General features: G+C 32.6%; 3 protein-coding genes across 7 annotated transcripts; 2 read left to right on the top strand and 1 right to left on the bottom strand.

Annotated features, from left to right (window-relative positions):
- The first annotated feature begins 321 nt into the window (after positions 1 to 321).
- Positions 322 to 2,888, top strand: LOC114367318. 4 transcript variants are annotated; one of them, XM_028324475.1, is made up of 3 exons: positions 322 to 480; positions 1,196 to 1,241; positions 1,443 to 2,888. In XM_028324475.1, the coding sequence occupies exon 3, from the start codon at positions 1,463 to 1,465 to the stop codon at positions 2,606 to 2,608; it is 1,146 nt and encodes a 381-aa protein (XP_028180276.1). In that variant the 5' UTR covers positions 322 to 480; positions 1,196 to 1,241; positions 1,443 to 1,462; the 3' UTR covers positions 2,609 to 2,888. The 4 variants fall into 4 exon arrangements, with proteins under 4 accessions (XP_028180276.1, XP_028180275.1, XP_028180277.1 ...); XM_028324474.1 differs by having other exon boundaries at positions 357 to 480; positions 1,196 to 1,226; XM_028324476.1 differs by lacking the exon at positions 322 to 480 and having other exon boundaries at positions 521 to 1,226.
- Positions 2,889 to 4,283: 1,395 nt separating this feature from the next.
- LOC114368027 (uncharacterized WD repeat-containing protein C2A9.03-like) lies at positions 4,284 to 8,513 on the bottom strand. 2 transcript variants are annotated; one of them, XM_028325358.1, is made up of 11 exons: positions 8,322 to 8,513; positions 7,420 to 7,599; positions 7,028 to 7,195; positions 6,847 to 6,933; positions 6,482 to 6,616; positions 6,286 to 6,396; positions 5,842 to 5,933; positions 5,602 to 5,707; positions 5,111 to 5,197; positions 4,576 to 4,967; positions 4,302 to 4,497 (listed from the first exon to the last, which is right to left on the bottom strand). In XM_028325358.1, exons 2-11 carry the CDS (start codon positions 7,561 to 7,563, stop codon positions 4,428 to 4,430), a joined length of 1,392 nt encoding a protein of 463 aa, XP_028181159.1. In that variant the 5' UTR covers positions 7,564 to 7,599; positions 8,322 to 8,513; the 3' UTR covers positions 4,302 to 4,427. The 2 variants fall into 2 exon arrangements, with proteins under 2 accessions (XP_028181160.1, XP_028181159.1); XM_028325359.1 differs by having other exon boundaries at positions 4,284 to 4,967; positions 8,322 to 8,508.
- A 3,862-nt stretch (positions 8,514 to 12,375) lies between these two features.
- LOC114425689 (uncharacterized protein At3g52155, chloroplastic-like) lies at positions 12,376 to 15,377 on the top strand. Its single transcript, XM_028392637.1, has 5 exons — positions 12,376 to 12,734; positions 12,925 to 13,024; positions 13,135 to 13,314; positions 13,882 to 13,999; positions 14,716 to 15,377. The coding sequence occupies exons 1-5, from the start codon at positions 12,503 to 12,505 to the stop codon at positions 14,776 to 14,778; spliced, it is 693 nt and encodes a 230-aa protein (XP_028248438.1). The 5' UTR covers positions 12,376 to 12,502; the 3' UTR covers positions 14,779 to 15,377.
- Positions 15,378 to 17,135: the final 1,758 nt, after the last annotated feature.

Below are 17,135 nucleotides of genomic sequence, written 5' to 3'. Positions count from 1 at the left end.
AAAAAAAAACTTTTTTAGTTTTCATGTCACTAAAATTGCTTGCTTATATGTAGCATGACATCAACTGACAAGTCAATTTAGTTAGTAATTAGGAAATCATGTATGAACAGGAAATAGTTTACTTGGGCATTCAGGGTCTACGAGGGATCCATTCTCTGCTGTCCAATTCATTTTTCTCCATTGATGGTAACATGCATTTGATAGGTTAGAGGTAGTACATATTGCGTTGGCCACACTGCGTGACAGCGGTGTACAAAGATTATGGTACCATTATTTAATAAAAGTTTTAGGTGCAAAATTCAAACTTAAATTTTTTAAATTAATAGTGGGGTCATATCATATTGGATTGTCAAATTATATGTCTATTGCAGCCTCCTCATGCTGACCATCTCCAAGTCCAAACCTTGAATGAAATGCAGAGGCAAAATCAGAGGTAAAATTGAGGATGAATAAGTGATGCATCCAAATCAATTAAGCCAAGTAAGTTGATATAAGTCACACATGAACACATTCTTTGTATCTTTGTGAATGATCATGGTCAGTGATGTTGGCCGAAAAGCTGTGCATATTGTTAATCAATCTTTGGTCTTTTTAAATAGAGAAAGTCATGTTTTGCGCAAAACCCGGATAGAAAGTGCAGGTAACAAACATTGAGCATTGTGCAATGAACATAAATTTATGCATACATGGCAAAGACAGAAGTAGATGGTATCATAGCACTTTTTAGACCTTAAATAAAGAATGATCATAATTGATTCTCCACCTTGGTTTATGTTACTACATATTCACAAAACTACTCTCAGATCTCAAATTAACAATTTGAAATCCGGCTCCACTTGTTTAGTGTAAACACTACCTGCCCCCACCATTGGATATATGTAGAACATAGTTCCAACACAATAGTACAGTGAGTGATCAAAAGCCAGTATTTAAATTTTAGGCTTCAGGGTCCGCTCATTATAAACCTAGTCAAATGAGATAATAAAATATCAGGTAATAAAGATGTGCCCTAGTGTATTGCTGGATTTTGCTTTTCATAGCTGAAAAGTGAAAAGTCTTTGATGTTTAAAAGTGCCATGCTGGATTTCAATTTCATCTTAAAAAGTTTCTTGTTTCAGGCTCATACCATTGTTTGTGTTATCGAAGGCCAAAGCTTATAATCACTTCTGTGACCCCAGTTCTGTATATTTTGCAGGTACAGACTTGAAGTTGGGCACTAACTACTGGTAAGGATTTCCCATGTAATGCTCTAAACTCTACAGTTTGCTTATTTTCTTCTTATATACTTACATATAACATTCTTTGTTTAAATATATGACATTAAAACAAATCACATGTCATGCTCCCTAGGACTTTGTTTCCATTTTTTGAATCTTTATTTTCTATGTCTGATTCAGATTAGTGCAACTCTTATTGCTTCTATCTCCTCTGACCCTTGTCAGGTGTGCATTATCTACATACCATGGGGTGTTTTTCTTCAAAAGTCATAGCCAGATCAATCAGCTTCCATGAAGAGAGAAAGAAGAGATCACAGAGAAAAACTAACGGCATTCCATTGCTGGAAGATCTAATCATCTCCACTGGTGGCAGTGACCAGTACCTTGCTCTTTTCTGTGCAGCTAACACAGTATCCAACAAACTGCATTCTGGAAGTTTAAGTTCTAACACTTCCTCAAAACTGGCCATTGAGCCTGCCAGTGCCAGTTCTGAAACTATCAAGAAGTTGAAGCTGCCATCATCAGCAAGACTAGGCCAAGGAGAAGGGAAACAAATTGAGAGTGATAAGAACAGGTCCAAAAGTTGGCACCAATTTCCAGAACACATTGTGCAGTCTCTTGCTCAGGAGAATTCATCTGGTTTTGAAGATAAACATGACTTGAGCTCCAAGGGTGCTGCGCGTAGTAGGAGCTTTCACACATTGAAGGAATATGATGATATGGTTAAAAAAATATGGTTGGCCGAATCCCTCACAGATCAGCAAAGTGAGTTTAATGATGAAGAAGATGCTGGTTCAGGAGCTAATACAACTCATCATACTGAGGATAGGGATTGTGTCATCAAGAAGATGCAACCACCATGCTTAAACAAAAATTATTCATTGGAAGAAAGAGAAGAAAGAAAAGTAGTGAAGGAGACCGACAACTTGAGTACAACATCAGAAATCAGCACAGTAGCTACAACTCCAAGTCCTAAAAGTCACATATCTAGTTCAGGTATTAAGAATGAGGGAGTGGTTCCAAGCCATAAAACAAGCACAATTGAGAAGGGAATTAAGAGAAAAGCTGTGGCAAAGAGGCTAGAATCACTTAGAATCCCAACCGGTGTCGAATATCCAGCAATTGCTAGTCTTAGAGAATGGCTCCCTGCAAGTGGAATATACTCTCCTGAATCCTATGTCACCCCAAAATTTGGCAGTTATTCTATCATGGACATTAGAAATGCAAATGAATCCAGTGAGGATTCTGTATTTAGTCCAGAGTTGGTGTCTGCCTTTGAACAATGTATGCAAAAACTTGAAGCAGATGAAGAAAACATTCTGAAACAAATTGTAGAGAATGTGGAGGAAGAAAGTGAAGCAAGCAGCCCCAAGAAAGAACACCATGCATAGAAAATCAAACAACTGAAGGTGAATTTTGTTAATAATGGATAAATCATAGACAAAATTGTTATTTCTACTCCACTACTCTATTTTTCACATCTTCAATGCCTGTATGCATGTGAATTTTCAGGTCACAATTTTTTTTTTAATTTGAGAGTATTCTGAGAAGAGATGCCAATTTACATGGCAGTGAATGTAAATGTACTATGCCTACATCCAATGCCTTGACCACCTTTGTGTATCATATCATAGTTATAAAAAATTTGGAGAAAACAATTTCGTTGGAAAATGCAGCCTCCTATAACTGATATTTCTGGGAAAATTCAAGTGAATTTTATGACTTTTTCACCTCATTCAATATGAAACAACCACATTTTTCGCAATACTATTCCATCATTTTCATCTGTGTCCTACAGGTATCTTGCCATATAAACTGAACTCGTTTAGTGCTAACAGGAGTGTACAATAAAATAGATTGTTGAGTTTCTTAACTAGGTATGAAAATCTATAGACTTTGGACCATGCACTAGAAAAATAATTGAGTCAAAGTTAGTCAAGTGTTATTGCAACCCTTTTCGACAATACTATTTACCATTACAATTATTAATTAGTACCATCTAGAATCCTTGAATTAACTCTCAGGGCTGCCTCTCCTGTCTAACTACAACGAAACACAAGACTATAAACAAGTTTGACGCTCATTTCATTAAGAATAAGAAATAACATGTCAACTGCATAATTTGTACTGGTTCAGTAACTGAATACAACCAATTTGTATTTTGTAGTAATTTTTTTTACTTAAAATGTTCAAGGTCCCTACAAATATAACCATATTTATTTAGTCCTAGTTATTATTTTTTTTATCTCTAATACTAAACCTTTCCTTTTGTCCTTTTGCTTCAAAAATACTTATGTAACTCCATACATCACAACATCATGTTACAAAATTTTTTACGTGGCAGCAACAGATGAAATCACATAAACATTTTTGTTACGAAGGGATAAAAACAAAAAGGCTTGAACATTATAGGAATCATAAATTAATAAAAAAAAGGAATTTAGGTCTACGTTTTTTTTTTCATAAATTAAAACAGAAAGTCATATTTGCAATTGCAAAGGGTCAAAAAGGAATTTAGGTCTACGTTTTTTTTTCTAGCCATATTCTGCTTCTATATATTGATTTAGCACGTTTCACGCAAATCTAAATGGGGTGTATTTTTCCCTATTACTCTTAGTTGATTTCAACCACTAAGTCTGTCTTTGGATTCCAATTTGAAGCTTGTCAAACGGATGATCACACTTTCAAATGTAGAAAACTGAAGCAAGTATTTTGTTTCATTGAAATAAATGTTATTTTGAACGTGGCTTTTATACAAACACACCCTAACACCTAGTCCATGTTATCAAACTCAAATCATGCCTCTGGTGTTGCCTTGAAATTACTTTCCATGTCTATATCCCAATTTAATTCATATAAGGTAAAAGCACAGATGCACTCCACTTGTAAAGGATTCGATAGTCTATCTATCCCGAGTCCTAACCTTCCCCTTTAACCTATAAAAAGAGGTAATAAGTAATAAAAGTAAGCATACGAAAGATCCCTCACTCTCCGTTGCATTCTTCAATATACAGCACAAGATACTAAAAGGTAGATGAGAGTGTGACAAACAAATGCATTAAAAAATGAGGGTAAAACATTGCATTATAGACCTCTGTACAAACTTCCTTCATTTTATTACCATCGGAAAGATTAAAACAGACATTGACAGTTAATGTTATTTAGCATGAAGGTGTACATCAAACAACTGTAGCATCCTCAAGCCATGCTCTACAATGTATGATGAGACAATCTACCGGTTTTTCTGGTTTTGCTATGATGTACCACCATACTCGAATACCTAAACAATAGACAACACAACATGAGCTGTAGGTACTTACAAGGTGTAAGGTTACAAATTTACAAGCAGTCAAGGTACATGTAATTTCTGCGTCGATTGAACTGTAGAAGGCTTCCATAGGTGCGATCCCAAACACCAATAAAGAGTGATTCTGTGTCAGGGCTAAAGGATACACCAGAGATCTCCCCAAAAAAATCGATCTCTTGCTCCTTCTCAAACCCATGCTTTGTGTCGTAGACATGCACAAAGTCAGCTGGCTCAGCCATCGCCATGAACTGTCCATCAGATGTGAAACGTATTGAACGTATAGCTCCAAGGTTGCCTTTAAGAACAGCAACGGATTTTGACAAGTTCCGAACATCCCAAACACGACATGTTTTGTCTTGGTTCCCAGTAGCAAATATGCGGCCATCAGGATGCCATGCAGATGCAAATGAGAAATCCAAGTGTCCACGTAAAGGTGTGATAGTCTACAAAGACAACCAAAATTAAAATTAGATATTCACAACTTTTCACACTTGGCACATCCACCCCCCACTCTCATCCCATTCAAGAGTCCTTTGAGAAATATATAGCCAGGAACCTATAATATAGACAAACAGTAGCAGCCCACCTTTCCTGTTTGAGAATCCACCAGTAACCCTTTTGGGTTGTCTCCAACAACAGCAAGTAGTTTTCCATCAGGGCTCAATGAAGTATGCTGCAGACAGAAAGAGAACAAATTCATATTATCCTTTATGTCATTTACCAATAGACATTGAATCATATTTTCCAACACTAGCAGCAGGCATCCACAATGCACATCCAACAAGATAATTAAGAATATATTTTTAGAAACTAATAGGACTGAAATTATAATGAAATTAAGATAAAGTTCAACCAGAAACTCTCATTTACAAAAGAAGAAATTCAGCCAGTAGCATAGAAAGCGGGCAGACTAGCAATAGCAAAGTGATAAAAACAACCAAGCCTTTTTTTTCCAACAAAGTCATGCGAATTCTTAATTTGTCAAAATTCCAGGCCTATGATGCAATAATCACATATACCCATAATGAAAATGTCATAATTAATTTAAAACATGGAAAATCAAGTGAAAATACTTACATTTACTGGCCAAGGAAAGCAGAAATGCTTTGAAAGCTGAAATCTCTCAATATCAAAGTCTCTAACTCCAGAGTCATTGTTTGAAGCCATGAAATGAACAGCTCCACTGATTGATTAATCAACAGTTAGTAACAAGCCCTATTTGAGGGTTGTGCACAGTGATTGCTAACATCATATCAACAATTTAGGAATAAAAAAAAAATCTAGGAAAAGGATAATAAGAAAGAAGAGAAAAAATACCTTGGGTGCTCATAAATCTCCACAGCATTTGTGATTGCATTGTCCTCATATGTAGTTCGGGTACAAAAACTAACCCCTGGCCGATCTAAGTACTGCAGGAAATTCAAACAACATGAAAATATTGACAAACACATCAATATACAAGATCAAGGGAGAAAAATTGAGGATGACTTCAGATTTTTCCAATTTTGTTAAGCAGAAATATTTCAATTAATAATATAAATAAATAAAATTGACACCATCTCAAAAACATGGTTAAAATCTATATTGTATAACAAGTTAGTGTATTAGTGCAACAAAAGCCAAAAATAATAATAAAAAAAATTGTGCATGATATTCTAAAGGACTATGTTAAATGGAAAACTAGAAGAGTTGTAGGCTTAGTGCATCTGATGAATAATGGTATTTATAAAATACTAATCATTTATAGGTACAAAAAAATACCTTGCAAATAAGTTCTCCTTGAAACCCTCCAGCAATCAACAAGTTATCTCGTACAGCCAGTGTACTAATTTGTGTCTGAGTAAAACCTTCCAAGAGGCTTCCAGGATGTTTCTATTAGCAAAACACACATTTGAAATCTCAGATGCTTTTTTCCCAAGTGATGCTTTCAACAGAATAACCATGAAAAAATTATTACCTCACATGGAGCTACATGCCCTGATACATTCAAGATTTCAGATCTCTTAGAAGTTAATGAAGACCAGTGAACAATGGAGTAATTTGAAACAAGATATACGTCATGTTTTGATGTTGACCAAACCAAATTCCTCAACTGCAAATGAAAAATTAGAGGTTTCACATAAATGTTACTAAACAACTGCTTAATCTAACAAACATATATCCCATATAGCAAAACAAAGTGTCAGCTATCACACAGGTGTACATGGAGGCACATGTCATTCCACAAGAGACAAGATAACATGGAGTGTAGACGAAACAGATCTTATCACATCCGCACGTGATTAGAAGCAAAGAATTATTAAATCAACTTAATCAACATACTTGGAAATGAAGTATTGTTGACTTCACAGATCTAGTGTTTTGCCAGAAATCATAATATTTCCCCCCTTTATCTGTTGCTTTGCATTCCTGTAGACAAGAGAAGTAGAAAAAGTATAGGGTGAAACGATATTTTTAAAATCACTAATCAAATGCATCCAAACTCCAAGCAAAACATATTTACCTTCTCTGACATTTCCCCTGATTGTGGTATGTTTTCATAATTTTTGTACTGCTCTAGTCTAGTTTGTCTATATTTCTCACGACTAATGCTCAACCTATCCCAAGGTATACCTTGGATATCCTTCCCCCTCCTAGCTTCAGCAGCAGTGGTATCTGATATTCGGTTTTCCTGCAACAGGGAACCCAAAGCCATCCCAAGAAAATGGAAATATCATGTTAATGGCCACATTATAGTAAAACATTAATCATGTAAACTAAAGTTGCCCTTAAAACCAGAAGGCGGCAACTACACGTGTGATAACACACAGACACATTAGGCCACACACACAACATTGAATAGGGTTTCACAGTTAAAATGAGCAAACAAGGTTTTGCTTATGAGTCAAAACAAACCAAAGGGTCATATTCGTAGTCGTCGTCATCATCCGAATCTGATTCACCAAATGCCCTGCCACGGAAATACATATCCTCTTCTACCTCTGCCATTTCATTATCATCTGCCGCATACTCCATTTCATCACCATGGTGTTGAGACATGTTTGCTGATGCCGTTTAGATTTTGATACTTGATATCTAGTTCATAAAGGGAGTATGCTAAATTGAGTTGAAGATAATAATTGAGTGCAAGAAAATGAACATCAAATTCTATGACCTACACACTGCAGGTACTAAGTTTAAATTTTATATAATCTTTTTACAAATTTCAAACACACCAAATTCTTTATGCACTAGAAACTACAGATACTATTGTTTCAATTTTACAGGGCAAAGAACACCACTTAGAGATATTTAGCACCAAAAACTTTAAACAAACCCTAAAACCAAATATATATTTTTTTTAATTTTTAAATTTCCCATTTAAACCTAAATTGACAAGCTGAGCGAAAATAAGCAAAGCTTGATAGAAAAATAACATTAATTTGGGGAAATTTTCAACTACCCCATGAAATAAATTGGAACATGCAATAGAAAAGAAAATTGGAACATGTATTTACATAACAGAATAAAAAAAAAATATATATATATATCTTTTTTCAATACCCACTAGATTCAGAAATCAAAACAATGGTTTAACATGGTCTCAGAAGAAAAAAAAATTGGAAAGCAAAAACAATAAATTAAAAGTAGCTAACCGGAGACGAATTAGCAGCAACTATATACAAACAGAATTAAAAAAAAAACTTTAAGGGAGAAAAAAAGGATAATTGAATTAATAAATTAAACGAGGGTGAAGCAATTGCAATTCATTGCAGGAACAATTAAAAAGGGGCTTAAAGGGTTAAAAAAATTCTGACCTTTTTTAATGTTTTAATTTTCTGGGTTCGTGAATCGAAGGGAATAGCAACTCGTTGTGGTTGAGAAGTTGTTGGATCTTGGTGATAGAGACCTGAATCTGATCTTCGTATAAAAATGGAGCAGCTTTGCAAAAATATATAGATAATAGATAATAATATTAATAATAATAACTGCACCTATGAATCTGTGATTGATTAAATCGGACACAGATTAGGGCGTAAGTTTTTTTTTCCTTTTTTTCTTACTATATTTAAGAATAAAATAATAGTAGTAATAAATCGGTGCTATTGTTATCAAGGAGGAGGCATGAACATGGCAGCCTTGTAATTTCCAATAATTTTCTTCACCAAAATTTCGGAAAAAATATTTGACTTAGGGATGAGTTTTGCTATATACTACTCTAATCTAATAACAATTTTTTTAATATTATACTAGTAACACAGAAATTTAGAAAAGTAATTAACTTTTCTTTTTATTAAAATTATTTATATTGCTTATCTCTCTTTATTTACTACTTTTTTTTATAAACCATCATTTACTACTTCAACATTTCATATGTATTATTTAGAATAAAGATTATATATTTAATTTTATGCTTCTTAATTCTTATTAAGATAATTATTAGATCTTATTTAAGTAGTCAAGATCTAAATAGTAAATGAGAAATGAAAATGATACATATAGATAAACACATTTCTTTATTAACCCACCAGCATGCTTTTTAAGGATAGAATTAGAAGGTCCAAACAAAAGTCTAAGCGAATAATACCTTATATTATTGATCTTAATGAAATCGATAGATGTGAGGTTAGAACATTTTCTTAAAATAAAGGCTTAGGTTAATATTATTTTTTAGTCTTGATTGAAGAACTTGTTTTATCACACAAAAAAGTCTAAATAAAAATAGAGAAAAGACAAATAGGTGGCCTTAACAATGATTAACATACTTGAGGTTGAAACATTGATAATAGAAAGAGAACCCGAATCACTCTTGTCTCTTGGCTTCAACTAAAGGACTTGTTTTGTTAAACCGATCAATCTTACATTGCTTAAAAGTTGAAAAAATAATGGCTTAATTATACTATTGATTTTTTAATTATATTTTAATATTCAATTTAGTCCCTTAATTATTAAAAGGTTTAGTTTGGTCCCTTCAATTATTTAAAATTAAACAATTATACTCTTTCTATTGGATTCATTAATTTGAAATTGAAATCGGTAATTTTACATCACTTGCTTATAATCGATGTAAAAAGTTAAATTTTTAAACTAATTACTACAGAAAACAATGTAAAAAAGCTTCTTTGTTTACATTAGTAAGCAATTCTGCACGAAAAACACCCCAAAATCATTTTTTTTTTGCAATTTCCTTCAAATTCGTAATTGAAAAAAATGTGTTTTGTTTGAAGTTAAATGATCTACAAAACCCTCGATTAATTTCGTGAAAGACAATCTCAATAAAGTAAAATTGAGAGTTGGGTTTGCAGTGGAACTTGGTGGTGCAGCAACATCTGTGTTCTTGGTGGAGGTTGGTTGTGCAATTGAATCCAGACGACGGTGGCAATTGGTGGCATGACAATGCGTGGTGGTGGCACGACAATCCACAATGGTGGCGGTTGGTTGCACAATGATGCACAATGATGGAGGTTGGTGGTGTGACAATGTGGGTTGTGCAATGGTGGTTGGGTGTAGTGCTTGTTTGGGCTAAGTTCATGGAGGTTGATGGTGGTGTATGAATTCATTGAAGTTGGGTCATTGAAAGGAAAGGAAAAGGAAAATGGATCAATGTTAGTCAACTTCACAAAATTAATGGAAAGGTGATTGTTGTATTTTTAACAATTAAGAAACCAAATTGAGTCTTTAAATATAATTGAAAGATCAATTATATAATTAAATAGAAAATAATTTATAAATACATTGACTGAGATCTCTTTTAATGATAAAATTATAATAAGTCATTAAAATAAATCCAAACATTATCCAACAAAAGTTACATAAGATAAGATAGAATGTGTACAACACACTAATGATAGAAAAAATCTATTAAAATATTTCAAACATACCCAGAATAATAGGTATGGAAAATCCTGGATGCAAATTAGTCATACACAAAATTAGAAATATTTTATACTTTTTTTTACTGAAAAATATTTTGTACTTGTATTAGGGGTTCTTTAGCTCAAAAACCCATGTTCATTAAATCTATTATTATTCTTATTTGATAGTTTTACATATTGGAGATTGAGTTCTAGGAAAATAGGTCCTCTTTTTTTAAAAAAAAAAATATCATTTGAGAAAAAATAAAGGTTCAATTATTTTTTGTATAAGTAAAATATAAGAACTTATATTTACCCAAAAAAATAATAAAAATTCTTCTATTTTATGTGAGTATGAGATCCACAAAAAATTATCCAACTGAAATTAGCTTCTTCCCCATCCTCTAACATAACATGATTAAATAAATAACGATAAAGATAACTCGAGCTGTTATTCCAAGTGGTTTGAGAATATTAAACCAGAAAAACAGAGCAACCAACTTAAAAAATTCACAAAATTATGGAGATAAGGTAATGCTAGGAAACTTTCCAGTATATTACTACAACCAATTATCTTCTAAACAAAATTAGTTCCACTAAAATCCAACAATTTTTGCTCGAGTTATGATTTTTTGTAACAAAGTTATATAAGAAAATGTTAGTAATAAACTACTGTACTTTCAAAAGCTGTGTGTTCTCTTGGTTTCTAACAAAGGATTTCACCTCTCAACACAAACAAACCAATATTCAAGCAATGCTTTATTAAATTATTCAAGACTAAAATAATATTTTATTATTCGTACTCTAACTTTTTCACCTCTCAACACAAATAAACCAATATTCAAGCAATGATTTATTAAATTATTCAAGACTAAAATAATATTTTATTATTCGTACTCTAACTTTTAAAATAGGTCCACACAAGTTATAGAGAGGTTTTCAAATGTTTTAGAGACATTTTATTGTTACCTAGGGACTTAAGCAATTCAAACTCGTAGATGGAGGGAAATTTGATTTATTTAAAACATATAAATTATGAAATATAAAAATATTATATAATCATATCAACGGTTTAGTAGTTGACATTCCCCCTTTGATAGAGGAGGAAAATACTTCACTAAAGACAGAAAAAACCAATAAGAAGATAGAGGATGAGAAGAATTTTCTGACTTCCTTTTGATTACACATTTCTACGATACATCGAGGCCTTCTCCATTCAAAAAGTATTTTTGTTAATTTATCTTTGTTTAAGCAAGACTCAAGTTTAATTCTTAACAAAAATAATTATTGATTAAATTTTAATTATTTTTTAACTGAATTTTAAATTAATCATTTCTTCCCATGAAATCATGAATGAGATGGTTAAGACCAAAAACAAAAATTTCTCTATAAGATTGTTATTGTAGTTTCCTAAATAAACCTCTTCAAGAGGCAAAATTGTCCACCGAACCAGCATTGAATTTGCTTAGGGGGTGGGTTGAATGGGTTCTAGTATCACATTTGTGCGTGATTCAAAATGGCCAAGGGGTATCCCTTGTGTGTTGTCTCCCACAACAGCAAGTAGTTTCCCATCTGGGCTCAATGAAGAACAATTGAGGAGGACTTCAGATTATTCCCATTTTGTTAAAGCAATCATATTTCAGTTAATCTTATAAAGAAATAAAATCAAATCCTTCCCAAAAACAAGATTAACATCTATTTTGTGTAATAAGTTAGAGTATTAAAAGTTAAAACCATTCACTAATTTGTACAAAAAAAGCCTTAAAGAAAACAAAATACGTGCCTGATATTCTCGGGCCGTGATAAACATAAAAGAGTTTTGAACATTGCATTTAAAAAAATGTATTTTTTTTATTTATAAATCCCATATATTTTTTTTTATCATTGACATCTTATTTAAGTCGAATAAATGTTCTCTCTAAATATTTGACACGGGCTACTTGGACTCGACTCAAACCTTATGATTTCAATATTTTTTAGAAAAAAAAATAGTCATTACCAAAATTATTGGATATTTTCTGCGTAAGAAAAAAAAAAAAGAGAGTATGTATGTATGTATGTATGTATGTTTGTGTGCGTAGGAAACAGAGGAGGACAAAGACGAAAGGCTGAAGAATTAAGAAGCTAAGACAGAGTGTGTGAGCATGAATGTGGGTGTGTGTGAGATGCATTCTGTAATCTGCAGCACCGTCGTTTCACTTTCACCATACGACTCTTGTCGCCGGAACCCTAACCGATTGCGCGCCAAATCCTCTCTGCTCGTTCAGAAACAGGACGCCCAACTCTCCGACTCCGACTCCGACTCCGTCTCCGTCTCGCGCCGCCTCATTCTCCTTCGCCATGCTAAGAGTTCCTGGGATAATCGCTCTCTCCGCGGTAACCCACTCCTTTTCCCAATTTCCACTTTTTAATTCTCCAACTTTTCCTAAGAAATTGGAATTCCATGGTTAAACTCTCAAACTTCGTTACCTTACCGGTGTGAATGATATTTATGTCTTGGTCATGCTTCTTGAATGTTTATTTATTATTATTATTATTATTATTATTTCTTTTTTTTTTTTTGCAGACCATGACCGGCCACTGAGCAAGTCTGGGAAAGAGGATGCTGTGAGAGTTTCCCGCAGGCTCCAACAGTTGGGTTGGATTCCTGAACTTATCTTGTCCAGGTTAGCAATTTCGCGGCTCGTGTTTTTGATGTTAAGCATTTGAATTTGAGGCTCATTGGGATGAATCTGCCTTTTATTGAGTTGTGTATTGATTTCTTCTTGTGTTGAAGTGATGCAGCGCGGACTAAGGAGACGCTTAAGATAATGCAGGAGCAAGTGCAGGAGCTGGTGGAAGCCGAGGTTCATTTTGTTTCTAGTTTCTATTCGATTGCAGCTATGGATGGGCAAACGGCAGAGCACCTTCAAAAGATTATTTGTAAATATTCAAGGGATGAGATACTTACTATAATGTGAGTATCTACAAATTCCAGCCTTTTAGGGTGGTTTCTAACCATTTTTTTCCCGGTATTTGAAGTTGGAGGCCGATGATTGAAGCTACATTTGAAATATGTCTTTTAAAAAAAAAAATCATGCTAGCACAAAACAACCTATGCGGAAAAAGCATACTTTAGTTGATGATATGTTTGCGGATTGAATTTGCTATAATTGAGAAATCACTTGGTGGGTGGCAACTACAAAAAAGTCAGTGGAGTCACATTTCACATTTTCCTTTTCCATATTCATTTGTTTTGAACTTTTTGAACAACGGGGATTGAATTTCATATTGTTTAACTCATCTGTTGGTTGAATGTAGCCTGGAGATCACCCTATGTGGTTAGGTGGTTGTTATCTCAATCTTGTAATATAAAGCCTATGCTTAATGAAGCAATCCAGTTCATTTTCAAGGATTCTCTAAGGGCCCTTTATTATTTTTGGATAATATCTTTTCAATTTTCTTTTTAAGAAACAAAATTTGTTACTTACGAACTAAGATAGATATGATCTGATGGATATTTTGATCATTGGGTGGTATACAGGTGCATGGGACATAATAGGGGGTGGGAAGAAGCAGCATCAATGTTTTCTGGGGCCTCTGTGGAATTAAAGACTTGCAATGCTGCACTGCTTGAGTCTGCTGGAAAATCCTGGGATGAGGTTTGATTTCATTACCTTGCCCAACTGCATGTAGTGTATTTTCTTTCAAGTCAGTTTACTTTCTCCCATCAAATATTAGGAGCTATCCATCAATGATTATCTCTTTTTATACTTATATGAAATTCAGGATAGTTGGTCATTGCTTCCGTGGATTTCCTCAATGCCTCAAAAAACCAAAGTTACTAATGGGACTTTACGGAACATATTTTGTTTTCAGACAGACTAATTGTGTTCACTGCACTGCTCACTTTCTAAATTTTGTGGTCTTAAACAGGAAAATAAAACGAAACTATCCTACATTGTGTTGCTGTCTTAAAAATTGATGTGAAAAAGTGTCAATAATACATTATATTTTAGTTTAAATTCTAAATCCTTGGTATACTTGGATTTACCTTCTATATGATTATCGACAAAGCTTTAGTATTGAATGCTAGAGTAGTGGCAAGAAGTATAGGTTTGAAAAGTTCGTACCATCATTATAACCCTCCCCTCTCCCCCACTACCCAAAATGTGCTGTGTAGGTTAGAAAACACAACTTGATAGGTGTGATTTGACCTTTTAGTTTATTTTTACTCGGATAAAAAGAAAAAGAAAAAAACTTAATTGTATATCTCTGAGCAGTGTAAGGTTTTCATTTATTATTATATTAGCTTTCAAAAGGTAAAAATATTTTTTGAAGTGACAAAAAGATGTATATCTAACTTGGTACCTTACAGGCATTTGCCACTGCAGGATTTGGTGGCTGGAAGCTTCAGGGTATAATAAAACCAAGTAGCTAGCTAGTTGAGATTTTCCGTACTGGGTAAACTTAAAAATAGATATGCAAGAGGTTGGAAGCATCATTACTTATTCAAGGAACCCAAAACGCCTCAGTTAAGGCTACAGAGCTGATGACTTCGGAAAGTATATACTTGAGGAAAGATGAATATGATGGCAAAAGCTTCAGTTAGATGTGTTTAATTTAGCAGCTATGAATTGTTTACATGGTGATTCAAGATGAAACGTTGCTGTGGATAATGTGCAGGATCTCAATGCTTCATATATGCTGCTTGGTGTTGAGCATTTGTTCATTGAAGTGAACTCATGCTGCTCAGTGGTTGTTAATACATGCACAACTACAGGTTTCCAAAGGAAAAAAATATTGCTTCTGTAAATCATATGCTGTGGCAAAAAAAAGAGGCATTTCCTGTTACTTTACTTCCCTTTTACCCCTTCTCTTCTACCTTGATAATAAAGATTGGAAATCTATTTCGAAATACCAAAATGGTATTGGTTAATGATTATCATCAACCTAGACAAGAAGTCTTGGCTTAAATGCAGATTGAAGTGCAAGATATTTGAATTTTGTTTGCAAAATTAACTAGAGCAAATTTCCTCTTGTGAAGTTCACTTCAAATAATTGAAGAGTAGACTTAAAGTAATCAGATAGCTTCATTTTCGCGTATCAAGTTTATGGGAATGTTTGATTAAGCTTTCTTTAAAAAATAATTTTAAGGATATGGTTATAAATATAGCGTGCCCAGATTAAGAAACTTGTGTGGACAATTTTACTGGTTACTGTTATATTCTGCTGTTAATTATATATATATATATATATATATATATATATATATATATATATATATATATATAGCATAATTAAATAAAACTATCTAATTTGTCTTTGGATTACGTTAATTCTTAAAATGAGATATTCTTAGCAAATTCTATAAATACACTCGTATGCATCTTTGGATTACGTTATTTATGCTAGCCGGGTCATATTTCTCCGCGTAGACAAGATCATTCAATAGAGGATCAGTTCTTGGTAAAATGATTAATCTATGTTCAAAATCAAACAGTTATTAATGTGTTAAATGTTAACCATAAATTAACTCGAATATCCAATTTTCCAAAATTGGGCTAATGTGCTCCCTAATTGGAAATATTAAATATGTCCATCAAGATTCCCCAACAGTAATTTTGCATAGATGGTTCCTCGGCAATTTGTATCAACTATACAGCCTAAGTTACTAATGTATGATTATGACATTGGTTTATGCTTCATACAGATGAAAATTCCAAGTGGACTCTCTTTAAGGAAAGGAAAAAAGCAAACGATACCATTAGCAAACTGGACAGAACAAATTCGGGTGAAAGGAGCCTAGTTTGAAAGTTCAGCGAGGAGAAACCAACCCAGCTATTTCTTATATATATACATATATATATATATATATATATATATATATATATATATTCTAAAGTAACAAATAATTTGACAAAAAAATAGTGACTAAACAAAACAAACAAGAAAGACAGTATCAACATTTTTTCACCCAAAAAAAAAGGTGGTTCAACATTTGGATTTATAAAGGAAAATAGATTATTAATATAGATTCTTGTCACAATCTAAAAGTGAGAAAAAAATTAAGTTTAAACTTAATATTAGTGTTTTAGCCACATTATAATTATTTTTTTATATAATTAAAATTTATAGTAAATATACTTTTAATATATTAGATTTACAATATAAAATTAAGTTATAATATAAGACAATTTTTTAACTATATACAATTTCTTTTAAAATAATTAAAATTTAATTTAGAACTAGGTAAAAGAGAATAAATTGAAAATTATAGAATTAATTGAAATTCAATTAAAAGGATAGTTTGAGATGGTTGGGAGAAATTGTTTAGCTAATTGTAGGATAGTATGTAAAACAAATATTTAAAATAGAGAATATAAAAAATATCTAATTTAAAAAATAGAGAAAGTAGAAGTCTCTATCTTTAAATTTAATATGCTAATTTATAAGTATGTATAGGTATAGTCTTTATTAATTTATTTAACTCAAACTAATTAGTATTTAATTAATTGATTATTTAACCATGGTCTTGTATAGCCTTTCTAGATAGTCAAAAGGGTTATACTACTAGTGTATAAAAAAAAACTAATTTTTATATGATGTTATTAACTGTCATTTAATTTTTCATATGAAGTTATTAACTGTCATTTAATAACATTTAGTTTTTTAATCAAAGATGCTCTTCACGTAATTAAATACATGCTAAAGTGTACCACCTTTGTTGGTTTAGATTTATTTAAATTTTAAAAGTATCCCACTAACTATATACTAAATTTGTCAAGACTTCATTAG

The sequence above is a fragment of the Glycine soja genome, chromosome 9, assembly GCF_004193775.1.
Source record: "Glycine soja cultivar W05 chromosome 9, ASM419377v2, whole genome shotgun sequence".
Taxonomy (NCBI): domain Eukaryota; kingdom Viridiplantae; phylum Streptophyta; class Magnoliopsida; order Fabales; family Fabaceae; genus Glycine; species Glycine soja.
This window is presented reverse-complemented; position numbering and strand designations above follow the sequence as displayed.